Source organism: Capra hircus, chromosome 2 (assembly GCF_001704415.2).
Source record: "Capra hircus breed San Clemente chromosome 2, ASM170441v1, whole genome shotgun sequence".
In the NCBI taxonomy this organism is placed as follows: Eukaryota; Metazoa; Chordata; class Mammalia; order Artiodactyla; family Bovidae; genus Capra; species Capra hircus.
Genome location: NC_030809.1, coordinates 117,986,162 through 118,004,026, shown reverse-complemented (window position 1 = coordinate 118,004,026; position 17,865 = coordinate 117,986,162). Strand labels below are relative to the sequence as shown.

Genomic DNA, 17,865 nt, shown 5'->3' with positions numbered 1-17,865 from the left:
TGACATGCTGTGACATAAAATGACAAAGCCTGGGAAAGTTTTGCTTGACTCAGAAGCTAAACTGATCATATAAAAAGTAAGGAAATCTCAAAGTAATTGTATGCCTTCATTAAAATTTTTTCTTTTGACAAGGCAGGAAGAACACATGTGGGGAAAAATGTTGCAATAATCTTCACTTTCTTCTGATGTTTTACTTTCATAGAAAAGCCAAGCCCGCCTGAAAAACTTGGAGTAACAAGTGTATCCAAAGACAGTGTTTCCCTGGCCTGGCTGAAGCCAGAGCATGACGGTGGAAGCAGAATTGTGCATTATGTCATTGAAGCACTAGAAAAAGGACAGACGACCTGGGTTAGATGTGCGGTGGTAAAGTCAACCCACCATGCTGTTTCCGGTCTGAGGCAGAATTCTGAATACTTTTTCCGGGTGTTTGCTGAAAATCAAGCTGGCCTGAGTGACCCAAGAGAGCTTCTGCTTCCTGTCCTTGTTAAGGAGCAGCTAGGTGTGTTTAATTTTATGTAGAAGCAAAATTTGAAATTATTTGCATTGATTTAAGTCAACTTGTAAAAAACACTCTTTTCACCTTCATCTTCTCTACTCTCATTTTTCAGAACCACCTGAAATTGACATGAAGAATTTCCCAAGCCATACCGTCTACGTTAGAGCTGGTTCAAACCTTAAAGTTGACATTCCGATTTCTGGAAAACCACTGCCCAAAGTGACCTTGTCAAAAGATGGTGTCCCACTGAAAGCAACCATGAGGTTTAATACTGAGATTACTGCTGAAAACCTGACCATCAATCTCAAAGAAAGTGTTGCTGCTGATGCTGGAAGATATGAGATCACAGCTGCCAACTCTAGTGGAACGACCAAAGCTTTCATTAACATCGTGGTACTGGACAGACCTGGTCCCCCAACTGGCCCTGTTGTGATAAGTGATATAACTGAAGACAGTGTGATTCTCAAATGGGAGCCACCTAAGTATGATGGTGGAACTCAGGTTACCAATTACATCGTACTTAAGAGAGAGACAAGTACTGCAGTATGGACGGAAGTGTCTGCAACAGTGGCAAGAACCATGATCAAAGTCATGAAACTGACCACAGGAGAAGAATACCAATTCCGCATCAAGGCAGAAAACCGCTTTGGCATCAGTGATCACATAGATTCAGCTTGTGTGGTTGTCAAGCTACCATACAGTAAGTTGTCGAACTTCTCAAAGATCCCACGTTTCCAAATACAAAAATGTTTGAAATGTCTATATTAACCATGGGATTTCTGTCTTTCATAGCAACACCTGGACCACCATCTACACCCTGGGTCACCAATGTCACTAGAGAAAGTATCACCGTGGGCTGGCATGAACCAGTGTCCAATGGAGGCAGTCCAGTTATAGGCTATCACCTGGAGATGAAAGACAGAAACAGTATCTTATGGCAAAAAGCCAACAAAATGCTCATCCGCACAACTCACTTCAAAGTCACAACAATTAGTGCCGGATTAATCTATGAATTCAGGGTGTATGCAGAAAATGCTGCTGGGATTGGGAAACCCAGCCATCCTTCAGAACCAGTCCTAGCCATTGATGCCTGCGGTATGTATTTGTCACAAGAAGGACAGTTCCGACTACTTAGCAATGCAAACCTTCTTTCTGCACAGTAAAATAATGATCTAAGTGCACTAATCTGCTTTCTGTCTTTTCACAGAACCCCCAAGAAACCTCCGTATCACGGACATTTCAAAGAACTCTGTCAACCTTTCATGGCAACAACCCGCTTTTGATGGAGGAAGCAAGATTACAGGCTACATGGTTGAGAGACGAGACCTTCCAGATGGCAGATGGACCAAGGCCAGCTTTACCAACGTTACCGAGACTCACTTCACTGTCTCTGGCTTGACTCAGAATGCCCAGTATGAATTCCGTGTCTTTGCTAGAAATGCCGTCGGGTCCATCAGCAATCCATCCGAGGTTGTAGGCCCCATCACGTGCATTGATTCCTATGGTAAGCATTTTTAGTACTTTGAACCACAGCAGTAATTTAACTCAATATTCTATCTTACTTTTTCTGGTCCTAATCTATAGGATAACTTTTACCATGTACCTTGTTAGATATTTAGGAGAAATTATGAATTACCTGGGGGTGGTGGGTGGTCTTAGGAAAATTCCATAACACCCCAGGCCTTTTGGCTTAACTGTAAAACATGAGATTTGGACTACAGGATAGCAAAAGGCCTTCCTGATTTCAGTCTTTTATGATTCTTTGATTATATGAATTAGTACTTTCATATTTCTATTTAAAATTTTCAGCATCAATAATTAAAGCGACAGTTGGATGCTCAGAGAATATTCCTCTTAAACAAGTGAAAACTAAACAGAGGTGTTAATGATGATAAATATTAGCAGTAGCTAACATTTGCTGTGTACCTTCAATGAGTTCTCTCCCCTAGTTCCAACAGCCTTAAGATCAGCTCATTTTACAGAAGAGAAAGTGAGGTTTAGAGTGCGTACATAACTTCCCCAACATCAAAGCAGCTTATGAATGATAGAGGGGAAATTCAAACAGACTTCAGAATTCTCTCTACATTGCTGTTGTCCGAAATACACATACACATCCCCAAATACACTACTGGAAAACAAGTAGCACATTCAACTCAACAGTAGTTTAAAAACTAAAATTTCACGAGAGTTAGGTACCGAGTGATGCCGTTTCTAAAAATCCCCCATTTCCAAGGGGTATCTCTGTGGTATCGAGGCAGAAGTACCCACTTCCATCTTCATGATGAAACTGCTCGGGCCTCTCTCTATGAACCAGGCTTAGTAGACACTGAGTGAGTATTTGTGAGACTGTGAAGCAAATCAGTTAATTCTGTTTCTCAAAACTTGTAAGCAGCCTGGCACAAAACCAGTCCAGGGGAGTATACAGCTCTGTGAGTAGAGAATTCAGCATTAAGGGTCTGCTGTAAACTGCCCCGACTTGAATACCAGTGAACTGGGAAGGGAAATTAAAAAAACCAGATCATTGTTCTGTGTCCCATTTCATTACTGGAATAAAACACGTAATAGACTTTACATTTCAAAGGCACTTAAATCCCTGTGCAATTAGTGCTGTCACTGGGGTTCAGAGCTTGCTCACCATCTTTCTTCCTCATCTGAGATAGAAGAGTAGCTTATAAGATTAAATATAAAATATAAATGGGATTAGAACTACCGTGGGTACATGTATTATTTAATAAAGGCCAATGAGCTTACTTTGAAGTTGCTGTGATTATTTTCTTCATCCTTGTGATCTTTTAAACATTCATGATCTGTTTTTCTTACAGGTGGACCTGTAATTGATTTGCCTCTAGAATATACAGAAGTTGTCAAATGCAGAGCAGGGACATCTGTGAAGCTCAGAGCTGGCATTTCTGGCAAACCTGAGCCTACAATTGAGTGGTATAAAGATGACAAAGAATTACAAACCAATGCACTGGTCTGTGTCGAAAATACCACTGACCTTGCATCTGTACTCATCAAAGATGCAACTCGCCTTAACAGTGGAACCTATGAATTAAAACTAAGGAATGCCATGGGCTCAGCCTCAGCCACGATTAGACTGCAGATCCTTGGTAGGTGCTGAATGCAGGCCAACATCATATTTCATTTGCCTAAAATTTAATGATTTTAAAATAGAAACTTTTCTAAATTCATTAATATACCGTTTTGTTCTTTCATTGACAGACAAACCAGGACCTCCAGGTGGACCAATTGAATTTAAGACTGTCACTGCTGAAAAGATAACTCTTCTCTGGCAGCCTCCGGCAGATGATGGTGGTGCAAAAATCACTCACTACATCGTGGAAAAGCGTGAGACGAGCCGCGTTGTGTGGTCTATGGTGTCTGAAGATTTGGAAGAGTGCATCATTAAGACCACCAAAATCATCAAAGGAAATGAATACATCTTCCGGGTTCGCGCTGTGAACAAATATGGAATTGGTGATGCGCTGGAATCTCACCCAGTGATAGCAAGGAATGCATTTGGTGAGATACAATTTCATTAGAAAACTAAAATCAAATACATGAAAATTTATTTACGTATTTATTTTCATTGTATCAAATTCTACCAGGTGATCATTTTATTCCTTGAGTATTAGTTGTAATTGCTTTGAAATAAATGAGACCTTGTTTTGAGTCAAGGCACTAAATAGTATCTCTAACAGCAAGTTTGGTAAATGTTGGCTTAGATTAAGATTATCTTCGAGACTCTTCTACGTCATGCAGCCATTACTAATCCATTCACAAATGTCTGTTTGCTCAGATAGCATCTCATCTCTCAAATTTCTATCATTACTCACTGAAATGAGTGAAATTCATGAAAATTTAAAAATAAACTGAGATGTCCCTGGCAGTCCAGCAGTTAGGACTTGATGCTTTCACTGGCAGAGACTGGGTTCAGTTCCTGGTCAGGGGAACTAAGATCCCACAAGCTGTGTGACGTGACCATAAATAAATTCATAAGTAAACAAATACTATTCTGCTAGCTATTAATAGTTTCCAGAGCTTGATTGACTTATTTTCTTGCTCATCATATCACTTCTCATAATGATCCTTTTCACCAGGTGGAAAATATAATAAATGAGACAAATATTCTTAAGTAGGACTTGAAGACTAAAATGTAGAATCTATCAGTCATGTTGACTCTTTTAACTCATTTTCCTCTTCCTTTTTAAACAGTCACACCTGGGCCTCCCAGCGTGCCAGAGGTGACAAAGATTAACAAGAATTCGATGACTGTTGTCTGGAGCAGGCCGGTTGCAGATGGTGGCAGTGACATAAGCGGTTATATCCTGGAGAAACGAGACAAGAAGAGTCTTGGATGGTTTAAAGTCCTAAAAGAGACAATCCGTGACACCAGACAGAAAGTGACAGGACTCACGGAACACAGTGACTATCAATACCGAGTTTGTGCTATAAATGCTGCTGGACAGGGTCCATTTTCTGAACCATCTGACTTCTACAAAGCTGCTGATCCTATTGGTAAGTGCAGCCTCTTCACCTGTGTCATCTTTCACGTCGCCCAGTTGTACCCAGTTGCATAATTATGGTATTGTGACTGTCCATTCCAGATCCACCAGGCCCACCGGCTAAGATAAGAATTGCAGATTCAACTAAATCATCCATCACTCTTGGATGGAGTAAACCTGTCTATGATGGGGGCAGTGCTGTTACTGGATATGTTGTTGCCATGAGACAAGGAGAGGAAGAGGAATGGACTGTTGTCTCTACCAAAGGAGAAGTCAGAACTACAGAATATGTGGTATCCAACCTGAGTCCCGGGGTCAATTACTACTTCCAGGTGTCTGCTGTAAACTGTGCCGGACAAGGTGAACCCATAGCAATGACTGAACCCGCACAAGCTAGAGACATACTGGGTACGTACCTACTGATGTGATTATGCTTTTATTTTAATAGAGAGCCTCCAGGAAATCACTCATTTCCTTGCTTTAAAATTCACTGTATATGTCCATTTTATGTCTACAGAGGAACCAGAGATCGACCTAGACGTGGCCTTTAGGACCTCCATTATAGCTAAAGCTGGCGAAGATGTACACGTGTTGATTCCCTTCAAAGGCAGACCTCCACCTACTGTCACATGGAGAAAAGATGAGAAGAATCTTGGCAGTGATGCCCGCTACAGCATTCAAAACACTGACTCATCTTCATTACTCATTATCCCTCAAGTCACTCGCCATGATACAGGCAAATATATTCTCACAATAGAAAATGGTGTTGGTCAACCAAAGTCTTCAACTGTGAGTGTTAAAGTGCTTGACACACCAGCCGCCTGCCAAAAACTACAGATTAAACATGTTTCTCAAGGCACAGTCACTTTGTTCTGGGAACCTCCTCTCATTGACGGAGGATCTCCTATAATTAATTACATCATTGAGAAGAAAGATGCCACCAAGAGAACATGGTCTTCTGTGTCACACAAATGTTCTAGCACGTCCTTTAAAGTAACAGATTTGTCGGAGAAAACTCCGTTCTTCTTCAGAGTTTTTGCAGTAAATGAAATTGGAATTGGGGAACCCTGTGAAACCACAGAGCCTGTGAAGGCTGCCCAAGTGCCAGCACCTATACGCGATCTCTCAGTGAAAGACTCAACGAAGACATCCGTTACGCTGAGCTGGACCAAGCCCGACTTTGATGGTGGCAGCGTAATCACAGATTATATTGTGGAAAGGAAAGGTAAAGGTGAACAAACGTGGTCACATGCTGGAATAAGTAAGACATGTGAAATTGAGGTTGGCCAGCTCAAGGAACTGTCAGAGCTGGAATTCAGAGTGTGTGCCAGAAATGAGAAAGGGCTGAGTGATGATGTCACTATTGGGCCAGTTACAGTGAAAGAACTTGTAATTCCACCTGAAGTTAACCTGTCAGAAATCCCTGGGGCACAAGTCGCTGTGAGAATTGGACATAATATGCACCTCGAGTTACCTTATAAAGGAAAACCCAAGCCGTCTATCAGTTGGTTGAAAGATGGCTTGCCACTGAAAGAAAGTGAACACGTTCGTTTGGGTAAAACCGAAAACAAACTTACTTTGAGTATAAAGAATGCGAAGAAGGAGAATGGAGGGAAATACACCATTATTCTCGATAACGCAGTCTGTCGAAACGCATATCCCATTACAGTCATCACACTTGGCCCACCATCTAAGCCCAAAGGGCCCATTCGATTCGAGGAAATCAAGGCCGATAGTGTCATCATGTCCTGGGATGTGCCTGATGATGATGGAGGAGGTGAAATTACCTGTTACAGCATCGAGAAGCGAGAAGCTTCACAAACTAATTGGAAGATGGTGTGTTCCAGCGTTGCCCGGACAACGTTCAAAGTTCCTAATCTAGTCAAAGATGCCGAATATCAGTTTAGAGTTAGGGCAGAAAACAGATATGGAGTCAGCCAACCACTTGTCTCAAACATCATTTTGGCCAAACACCAGTTCAGGATTCCTGGCCCCCCAGGAAAGCCAGTTACATACAATGTGACTTCTGATGGCATGTCACTCACTTGGGATGCTCCAGTTTACGATGGTGGTTCAGAAGTTACTGGATACCATGTTGAAAAGAAAGAAAGAAACAGCATCCTCTGGCAAAGAATTAATATGTCACCAATATCTGGAAGAGAATATAGAGCTACTGGATTAATGGAAGGCCTGGATTACCAGTTCCGTGTATTCGCTGAAAATTCTGCTGGCCTAAGCTCACCTAGCGACCCAAGCAAATTTACCTTAGCTGTTTCCCCAGTAGGTAAGTGACTGAAGATTATTCCAGTATATTTAATTCAGCAACTAATGTGTTACTAACACTAATTTTCTTCCACATATCACCTTCTCACATATTTTCTTGACACTAGAGTTGGTCAGGTAAAGCAAGGGGAATGATTTTAAATCAGTCTAATAAAGTAATTTTAAAAATGTTTTTAAAGATTCTGATACCAAAAAATTTCAATTAATGGCTAAAATGAGTTTGGGGGATTTATTCATTTTTTTCCCCTTCCATTGAGGATTAAGAGTTGATTACAGAAGTAACGACACCTTTAACTTTTATATAATTTTTAGACCCACCTGGCACTCCTGACTACATTGATGTCACCCGGGAAACCATCACACTGAAATGGAACCCACCGCTGCGTGATGGAGGCAGTAAGATAGTGGCCTACAGCATCGAGAAACGGCAAGGGAGCGATCGATGGACCAGATGCAACTTTACTGACGTCAGTGAATGTCAGTACACGGTAACAGGACTCAGTCCTGGGGATCGATATGAGTTCAGAGTAATCGCAAGAAATGCTGTTGGAACCATAAGCCCGCCGTCACAGTCTTCTGGTGTTATCATGACCAGAGATGAAAATGGTAAGCATTTACAACTGATTTCCAGTGTAACTAAGAACATCCACGTTTTTAAATATATATGTTTTTGGTCCCTGGTGTGTAAAATGAGAATAAAACAATGCTTCATACAGATTACCAAAGGTTGTTAGGTAGATGAATTAGATTTTTCTACCTCTCAGATGAAGAGAAGAAAAAGATGTGATTAGCATCAACTTTTTACTGCGTCTATTATTTCATTTCCACATAAATAGCATGCAAATGGGGATGGTTTTTAGCTTTGTAATTTCAGTCATTTATAATAAAGAATAAAGTTCTCAAGAATAACAGTCCATTTCTATTGAAATCACACAAATTCAATAGCACAGATATCTTGCCTGAGTGCAGCTGATGGCATGGAACAGGAACTCTTTTGAATATGCAGCAGTATTAGGAAGTAGATGACCTACAAATATGTCATTCCTCTTTTTACAAGTGGAAATTCAAGAGTAATAACATGACAAACAAAGGAGATAACAATATGCACATGTTTAACCTTAGAGTCTAAATTCTCAACTGTCAATCATACTCTCAAAATAGCCTTTGGTATAAGGATTACCCTTCCAGGCTTTATGATATGGTGCTAATGAAAAACATGTTTGTTTATGTCTTTATTAAACCGAATTAATGTATATAATTCTATTTCTTTTACAGTTGCACCAACTGTAGAGTTTGGCCCTGAGTACTTTGATGGTATCACTATTAAATCTGGAGAGAGCCTTAGAATTAAAGCTTTGGTACAAGGACGACCAGTACCTCGAGTAACCTGGTTCAAAGATGGAGTAGAAATTGAGAAGAAGATGAACATGGAAATAACCGATGTCCTTGGATCCACCAGCCTCTTTGTTAGAGATGCTACTCGGGACCATCGTGGTGTATACAGAGTGGAAGCCAAAAATGCATCCGGCTCCACAAAAGCAGAGATTACAGTGAGAGTACAAGGTAAACTTCTAAAATAGCTTCTTAATCTTACAATGTACAGAACTCGGATTAAAGACAGGCCTAATTGCATTTTAATGGACAAGCAAAAAGAAACTAACTCCAGAATCTTTTTCTTACAGATACACCAGGAAAACCAGTTGGGCCAATAAGATTCACCAATATAACTGGCGAGAAGATGACCCTGTGGTGGGACGCGCCACACAATGACGGCTGTGCCCGCGTATCTCACTACCTGATTGAAAAACGGGAAACCAGCAGACTTGCTTGGGCACTAATTGAGGACAATTGTGAAGGCCTCAGCTATACAGCCACAAAACTAATAACTGGCAATGAATACCAATTCCGTATTTCTGCAGTTAACAAGTTTGGTGTTAGCCGGCCGCTGGATTCCGACCCAGTGGTTGCTCAAATACAGTACAGTAAGTGAACTTTTTTACCAAGAGGCACTATGTCATAAGGTCAGTTTCCAAGCACACACGTCTAATTGGTTTCTTTCTTTGTTTTCACCTCACAGCTATTCCTGATGCCCCTGGCACTCCAGAACCTAGTAATGTAACAGGCAATAGCATTACTCTAACATGGGCCAGGCCAGAATCCGACGGTGGCAGTGAAATTCAACAGTACATCCTTGAAAGGAGAGAAAAGAAGAGCACACGATGGGTGAAAGTGACCAGCAAACGACCCATCTGTGAGACAAGATTCAAAGTCACAGGTCTGACAGAAGGCAACGAGTATGAATTCCACGTCATGGCTGAAAATGCCGCAGGGGTAGGACCTGCAAGCGGTGTCTCACGACTAATCAAATGCAGAGAGCCTGTCAACCCACCAGGCGCGCCTGCTGTGGTCAAAGTGACAGACACATCAAAGACAACTGTGAGCTTAGAATGGTCTAAGCCAGTGTTTGACGGAGGATTGGAGATAATTGGGTATATTATTGAAATGTGCAAAGCTGACCTGGGAGACTGGCACAAGGTGAACGCAGAAGCATGTGTGAAAACGAGGTATACAGTCACCGATCTGCAGGCAGGTGAAGAATACAAATTCCGGGTTAGTGCTGTCAATGCTGCTGGAAAAGGAGACAGCTGTGAAGTGACTGGCACCATTAAAGCCGTTGACCGATTATCAGCTCCTGAGTTAGACATCGATGCCAACTTCAAGCAGACTCATGTTGTGAGAGCTGGGGCCAGCATTCGCCTCTTCATTGCCTATCAGGGTAGACCAACTCCGACAGCTGTATGGAGCAAACCGGACTCTAACCTTAGCATTCGGGCTGACATCCACACAACAGATTCCTTCAGCACCCTCACCGTGGAAAAGTGCAACAGAAGCGACGCAGGGAAATATACCCTTACTGTAGAAAACAACAGCGGTAGTAAGTCAATCACATTCACCGTAAAGGTGCTGGACTCTCCAGGACCACCTGGCCCGATTACCTTCAAGGATGTGACCCGGGGCTCTGCTACATTGATGTGGGATGCCCCTCTCCTTGATGGAGGTGCCCGAATTCATCACTACGTGGTAGAGAAACGAGAAGCCAGTCGCCGTAGCTGGCAGGTGGTCAGTGAAAAATGCATTCGTCAGATCCTCAGAGTCAGTGACCTGCTAGAAGGTGTTCCATACTATTTCCGTGTTTCTGCAGAAAATGAATATGGTGTTGGTGAACCCTATGAAATGCCAGAACCAATGGTAGCGACAGAACAACCTGCTCCACCTAGGAGACTTGATATTGTTGACACAAGCAAGTCCTCTGTAGTCTTAGCTTGGCTTAAACCTGACCATGATGGAGGCAGCCGAATCACTGGCTACCTGCTCGAAATGAGACAAAAGGGATCTGACTTCTGGGTGGAAGCTGGTCACACCAAACAGATGACTTTCACAGTGGAGCGCCTCGTTGAGAACACTGAATATGAATTCCGTGTGAAGGCCAAGAATGATGCTGGCTACAGTGAACCCAGGGAAGCCTTCTCTTCTGTCATCATCAAGGAGCCTCAGATTGAGCCCACTGCTGACCTCACCGGAATCACCAATCAGCTCATAACCTGCAAAGCAGGAAGCACATTTACCATTGACGTGCCAATCAGTGGCCGTCCCGCCCCCAAGGTAACATGGAAACTTGAAGAAATGAGACTGAAGGAGACAGATCGAGTGAGTATCACAACGACAAAAGACAGAACCACCTTGTCTGTAAAGGACAGCATGAGAGGTGACTCTGGAAGGTACTTCTTGACCCTGGAAAATACAGCTGGTGTTAAAACATTTACCATCACAGTTGTGGTCATCGGAAGGCCAGGTCCTGTAACCGGCCCCATTGAAGTCTCATCTATCTCATCCGAATCATGTGTCCTGTCATGGGCAGAACCTCAAGACAATGGAGGCACCGATATTACCAATTACATTGTTGAAAAGCGGGAATCGGGTACAACAGCTTGGCAGCTTGTCAATTCCAGTGTCAAGCGCACTCAGATTAAAGTCACTCATCTCACAAAGTATATGGAATATTCTTTCCGTGTCAGTTCAGAGAACAGATTTGGTGTCAGCAAGCCTGTAGAATCAGCACCAATTGTGGCTGAGCATCCATTTGGTAAGAAAATTAAAATCATATTACCAAGTCTCTGTTATTAAATATTTCCCCTGAATGTTATTTATATTCTGTATTTATATTTTGAAACTCTATTTATATTTTCATACCTTTGTTTATATTTAGTCCCACCAAGTGCACCTACCAGACCTGAGGTCTACTATGTGTCTGCCAATGCCATGTCTATTCGCTGGGAAGAACCCTACCATGACGGTGGCAGTAAAGTCATCGGCTACTGGGTTGAAAAGAAAGAACGTAACACCATTCTTTGGGTGAAAGAAAACAAAGTACCATGCTTAGAGTGCAACTACAAAGTGACCGGTTTGGTAGAAGGACTGGAGTATCAGTTCAGAACATATGCACTCAATGCCGCAGGCGTTAGCAAAGCCAGCGAAGCTTCAAGACCTGTGATGGCTCAAAACCCAGTGGGTAGGTATCAGAATTTAAGGGTACATTTGTTTATCATCATCATCAGTACTAGCAGAATTCAGAGTTGTATTTAACCTCACTTTTGTCTCCCTTCCAGATGCACCAGGAAGACCAGAGGTAACGGATGTCACCCGATCGACAGTGTCACTGATCTGGTCTGCCCCGGTGTATGATGGCGGCAGCAAGGTCGTGGGCTACATCATAGAGCGTAAGCCAGTCAGTGAAGTTGGAGACGGTCGCTGGCTCAAGTGCAACTACACCATTGTATCTGACAACTTCTTCACCGTTACCGCTCTCAGTGAAGGAGACACTTACGAATTCCGTGTGTTGGCCAAGAATGCAGCAGGCGTAATTAGCAAAGGATCAGAATCCACAGGCCCCGTCACTTGCCGAGATGAATACGGTAAAAATAATAATCCATGTTCTCCTTTTAAATTATCACAGTTTCTGTGACAACAGACTATCATATATTCATTCACATTTTGTCTATGACAGCTCCACCCAGAGCTGAACTGGATGCCAGATTACAGGGTGATCTGGTCACCATCAGAGCAGGCTCGGATCTTGTTCTTGATGCTGCAGTTGGTGGCAAACCTGAACCCAAGATTATCTGGACCAAAGGGGACAAAGAACTAGATATGTGTGAGAAAATCTCTCTGCAGTACACTGGCAAACGCGCAACTGCTGTGATCAAGTTCTGTGACAGAAGTGATAGTGGAAAGTACACTTTAACAGTGAAGAATGCCAGTGGGACGAAGGCTGTGTCTGTCCTGGTCAAAGTTCTCGGTAAGAGCGTCAAATGATTTTTTATTTCCATAGCTTTCTCAAATGTGTGCAGAAAGAAGGACCTTCCTCATTGCTCATTCCTACATCTGTTTTAGATTCCCCGGGCCCGTGTGGAAAGCTCACCGTCAGCAGAGTAACTGAGGAGAAGTGCACTTTAGCTTGGAGCCTTCCTCAGGAAGATGGAGGAGCAGAAATCACTCACTACATCGTGGAAAGACGCGAGACAAGCAGGCTCCACTGGGTGATTGTGGAAGCCGAATGCCCCACCCTATCCCATGTGGTTACCAGACTCATCAAGAACAACGAATACATATTCCGAGTGCGGGCAGTAAACAAATATGGCCCTGGTGTACCTGTTGAATCAGAGCCCATTGTTGCCAGAAACTCCTTCAGTGAGTATTAACACTTAAACAACTCACCAGTGGAAGTGTCATGGGATCAGGGGATGGGGTGGGCAGGGGGCAGACAGTCATAGAAATAGTGATTTTGTGCAATTCTGATCGACCTTTTATTCTCATAAAAATATAAACAGCTATTCCATCACAACCTGGCATACCTGAAGAAGTTGGGGCTGGCAAAGAGCATATCATCATTCAGTGGACGAAACCTGAATCTGATGGTGGCAATGAGATCAGCAACTACTTGGTAGACAAACGTGAGAAGAAGAGCCTGCGCTGGACGCGTGTGAACAAAGACCACGTGGTGTACGATACCAGGCTGAAGGTGACTGGCCTAATGGAAGGTTGTGATTACCAGTTCCGGGTGACTGCAGTAAACGCTGCTGGTAACAGCGAACCCAGCGAAGCTTCCAACTTTATCTCCTGCAGAGAACCATCATGTGAGTTCCAAGACTCATTCATACTCCTAATGCCCATCAAAATCATATTACAAAGAATTGTCCAATATGCAGTTTCCAAGAACTCGTAGAATCTATGACTGGCCTAGAAAGGCATATGCTTGTTAGAAGGACTTTACAGCCTAAGACAGAATATATTTCAACAAATACTTCTGTTGATAAGTTAGTTAAGTTGCTGGAAATCGTTGCAGTTATCTTCTAATCTGTGAAAAAAAATTTTTTTTCCTACTACCAATATGAAAGGGATGTCTCTTGCAAATCTTCCTAAGGATGGAGGTAATTTTGTTATAATGATAATAACTACTGAAGAGAAAAAAAAGGACAATGTCTCCTTTAAGAGGCTTAGCAGAACAGAAAGTTTCTACTATCTTAATAAGTACCTAACAAAATAATTGTCACAAGAGCCTCAAAAATAAGTTGGCAAATCCTTATACAAAAAGTTTAAGCCTAAGAACTAAAAGGAATAAATCACTGGGATTGACTCAGGGGAAGTAGAAGATATTTATTCCTGTACTTACTAGAAATGTAGAGGTGACAACAATATTGACCTTGTTGAAAGCTGAGCTCCCAAAGAAAGGTCCTGGGACTTCCCCAGTGGTCCAGAAGTTGAAATTCTGTGCTTCCACTGCAGGGGCACAGGTTCACTAAGTTCCTATATGCCACTGCTGCTGCTGCTAAGTCGCTTCAGTCATGTCCAATTCTGTGCAACCCCATAGACGGCAGCCCACCAGGCTCCCCCGTCCCTGGGATTCTCCAGGCAAGAGCACTGGAGTGGGTTGCCATTTCCTTCTCCAATGCGTGAAAGTGAAGTCGCTCAGTGGCGTCCAACTCGTAGTGACCCCATGGACTGCAGCCCACCAGGCTCCTCCATCCATGGGGTTTTCTAGGCAAGAGTACTGGAGTGGCTTGCCATTGCCTTCTCTGCCTATATGCCACTGGGCACAGCCAAAAAGAGAAAAAAAAAGTCCCTGAGAATGAGTACTGTAAGCAATGAACTTAGTAGGACACAGTGTATCTAGCCAAGGTGGCCAGGGAGAAACATCTGCCTTTCTAAAGAAGTTTTTAACTCTTAAAATAATAAAAATAGTAACTCCAGAACACACAGTGCCATCTTGTAATATCAGAAGACCTTGGTTACAAGGAGCATCTCAGTGAGTGTAGACAAAGAACAGCAATCAATGCCTGTGTGAATCTTACAAATCAAAAATACAAATCTCAGAGCTTCCTTATGTGTATAATATCCTTCTTTCCACAGATACCCCTGGACCACCTTCTGCTCCACGCGTTGTAGATACCACCAAGCACAGCATCAGTTTAGCCTGGACCAAGCCCATGTATGATGGTGGCACTGACATCATAGGATACGTTCTTGAAATGCAAGAGAAGGACACTGATCAGTGGTACCGAGTGCATACCAAAGCCACAATAAGAAACAATGAATTCACTGTGACAGACCTTAAAATGGGCCAGAAATACTCCTTCAGAGTTGCTGCTGTGAACGTGAAGGGCATGAGCGAATACAGCGAGTCAACTGCAGAAATTGAGCCTGTGGAAAGACTGGGTATTTATAATTCAAGGTTTTAGGTGAATTATTTTTCTTATCACACTTGTTCATAAATTAATTAAGCTTTGACATTTACTTTCCAGAAATACCAGATCTGGAGCTTGCAGATGACTTAAAGAAGACCGTGACCATCAGAGCTGGGGCCTCACTACGGCTGATGGTGTCTGTATCTGGAAGACCACCACCCGTCATCACATGGACCAAAAAGGGCATTGACCTTGCAAGTCGGGCGATCATTGACAACACTGAGAGTTATTCTCTGCTTATCGTGGACAAAGTTAACCGGTACGATGCTGGAAAATACACCATTGAAGCCGAAAACCAATCTGGCAAGAAATCAGCAACCGTCCTCGTTAAAGTATACGGTAAGTATTGGTCTTAATACTATGCAATGAGTAGATTCTTTAGAAACAAACACCTTGACCTCTGATTGATCACCTCTCTAGAAGGAACTATGTTAAGTATATTTTCCTAACCCCTTCCCCGCAGAATCTATCAACTAATCTGTCAAATGAGAAGTATGGATCCTTCATTCTCTCTGTTTTTTTAGATACTCCTGGCCCCTGTCCTTCAGTGAGAGTTAAGGAAGTATCAAGAGATTCTGTGACCATCACTTGGGAAGTTCCCACAATTGATGGTGGAGCACCTGTCAACAATTATATTATTGAAAAGCGTGAAGCTGCCATGAGAGCATTCAAAACAGTAACTACCAAATGCAGCAAGACACTCTACAGGATTTCTGGACTTATAGAAGGAAGCATGTACTATTTCAGGGTGTTGCCAGAAAATATTTATGGCATTGGAGAGCCTTGTGAAACATCTGATGCAGTTCTGGTCTCAGAAGTGCCTTTGGTGCCTACGAAGCTAGAAGTGGTCGATGTCACCAAATCCACTGTTACCCTTGCCTGGGAGAAACCACTCTATGACGGTGGGAGCCGACTCACTGGCTACGTTCTTGAGGCCTGCAAAGCTGGCACTGAGAGATGGATGAAGGTTGTCACCTTAAAACCCACAGTCCTAGAGCACACTGTTATTTCCTTAAATGAAGGTGAACAGTACTTATTTAGAGTAAGGGCACAAAACGAGAAAGGTGTGTCAGAACCAAGAGAGATCGTCACAGCCGTGACTGTAAAAGACCTCAGAGGTATGTACCAAAACACCAAGATAACAATAATAGTAAAGCAAAATGAAGGAAACATTCAGAATTCATGACATCCTGTGATTAGAAATTATACTTAAGAATAAATACCTACTTTCTTTCTCATAGTGTTGCCAACAATTGATCTTTCTACAATGCCTCAAAAGACCATCCATGTCCCAGCTGGCAAACCGGTAGAGCTGGTAATACCAATCGCTGGTCGCCCACCTCCTACTGCTTCCTGGTTCTTCGCTGGTTCTAAACTAAGAGAATCAGAGCGTGTCACAGTTGAAACTCATACTAAGGTAGCTAAATTAACCATCCGGGAAACCACTATCAAAGATACTGGAGACTACGTACTTGAACTGAAGAATGTAACTGGAACTACGTCAGAGACCATTAAAGTCATCATTCTCGGTAGGGGCATGGGAAAAGGCACAAGCAAATTGTTGATGCTCAGTCACCCAATTTTGATTTGAAGTGAAAATTAATAAATATCTGGAATTTCCTTTTCTTTTGTAGACAAGCCCGGTCCACCATCTGGGCCTATCAAGGTTGATGAAATTGACGCTACTTCAGTGACCATTTCCTGGGAACCACCCGAACTGGACGGTGGCGCTCCGCTGAGTGGCTATGTAGTAGAACAACGTGATGCCCACCGCCCTGGATGGCTGCCTGTGTCTGAGTCAGTGACCAGATCAACATTCAAGTTTACCAGACTCATCGAAGGAAATGAGTATGTGTTCCGGGTGGCTGCGACCAACCGCTTTGGGATTGGCTCCTACTTGCAGTCTGAAGTCATAGAATGTCGCAGCAGCATCAGTAAGTCCTGGGCCCTTCTACCATTCTCCTCACCTCTAAATGTTAACAAGAAGGAATTTGTTTTTAATATGCCCTTATGTAAGTGAAAAGAGGTCCAAAATTAATCCCAGGGTCATTCTAAGGTTTCTATACCTCCTTTTCTTGGAGGGGTTTTCAACATGGTTAAGGTTTTTGTTTTATTTTGTTTTGTTTTTATGAAAGAAAGAGAGGAAGGAGTTAGGAAAGGATGGGTAGAAGGAGAGGAAGGAGGGAGGGAAGACTGGCTGTTACAGTGAGGAAAAAATACAGAATACACGTTTAATAAATGTTTATGAAATTGAAGAAAATGAGGAACAGCAAGAAAGGTACAAAAATGAAAACACTAGAAAAATAGTCATAAGAGTCTTACATACCTTCTTAAAATGGTATATCCGAGACACACAATGTATGAGTCCTTAATTTATTCATGGTGCCATGGTGTGTTTACCTCCGTCTTGCTGCAGACATTCCTGGACCTCCAGAAACATTACAGATATTTGATGTTTCCCGTGAGGGCATGACACTTACTTGGTACCCACCAGAAGATGACGGTGGCTCCCAAGTGACTGGATACATCGTGGAACGCAAAGAAGTGAGAGCAGATCGGTGGGTCCGTGTAAATAAAGTACCAGTGACAATGACACGATACCGTTCCACTGGCCTTATTGAAGGCTTAGAATATGAACACCGCGTCACAGCCATTAACGTGAGAGGAACTGGAAAACCAAGCCGTCCTTCCAAACCCACCGTTGCCATGGATCCAATTGGTAAATACCTTCTGTATAAAAGTTCATTGAGATATAATTTAATATAGTAATGTTCACCTT

At 42.7% G+C, this 17,865-nt stretch overlaps 1 protein-coding gene across 1 annotated transcript in view; it reads left to right on the top strand.

Annotated features, from left to right (window-relative positions):
* Positions 1 to 17,865, top strand: part of TTN (titin) — a 274,875-nt gene that overhangs the window by 242,099 nt on the left and 14,911 nt on the right. Inside the window, exons 307-330 of the mRNA XM_018065217.1 lie at positions 203 to 499; positions 609 to 1,196; positions 1,289 to 1,591; positions 1,704 to 2,000; positions 3,319 to 3,606; positions 3,719 to 4,018; positions 4,712 to 5,014; positions 5,104 to 5,409; positions 5,519 to 7,285; positions 7,597 to 7,890; positions 8,560 to 8,847; positions 8,967 to 9,266; positions 9,362 to 11,428; positions 11,552 to 11,854; positions 11,952 to 12,257; positions 12,350 to 12,640; positions 12,736 to 13,032; positions 13,173 to 13,478; positions 14,752 to 15,057; positions 15,144 to 15,425; positions 15,611 to 16,204; positions 16,328 to 16,615; positions 16,721 to 17,020; positions 17,503 to 17,805. Of these exons, the coding sequence (XP_017920706.1) occupies positions 203 to 499; positions 609 to 1,196; positions 1,289 to 1,591; positions 1,704 to 2,000; positions 3,319 to 3,606; positions 3,719 to 4,018; positions 4,712 to 5,014; positions 5,104 to 5,409; positions 5,519 to 7,285; positions 7,597 to 7,890; positions 8,560 to 8,847; positions 8,967 to 9,266; positions 9,362 to 11,428; positions 11,552 to 11,854; positions 11,952 to 12,257; positions 12,350 to 12,640; positions 12,736 to 13,032; positions 13,173 to 13,478; positions 14,752 to 15,057; positions 15,144 to 15,425; positions 15,611 to 16,204; positions 16,328 to 16,615; positions 16,721 to 17,020; positions 17,503 to 17,805 (10,974 nt within the window). The remainder of the gene's footprint in view (positions 1 to 202; positions 500 to 608; positions 1,197 to 1,288; positions 1,592 to 1,703; positions 2,001 to 3,318; positions 3,607 to 3,718; positions 4,019 to 4,711; positions 5,015 to 5,103; positions 5,410 to 5,518; positions 7,286 to 7,596; positions 7,891 to 8,559; positions 8,848 to 8,966; positions 9,267 to 9,361; positions 11,429 to 11,551; positions 11,855 to 11,951; positions 12,258 to 12,349; positions 12,641 to 12,735; positions 13,033 to 13,172; positions 13,479 to 14,751; positions 15,058 to 15,143; positions 15,426 to 15,610; positions 16,205 to 16,327; positions 16,616 to 16,720; positions 17,021 to 17,502; positions 17,806 to 17,865) is intronic.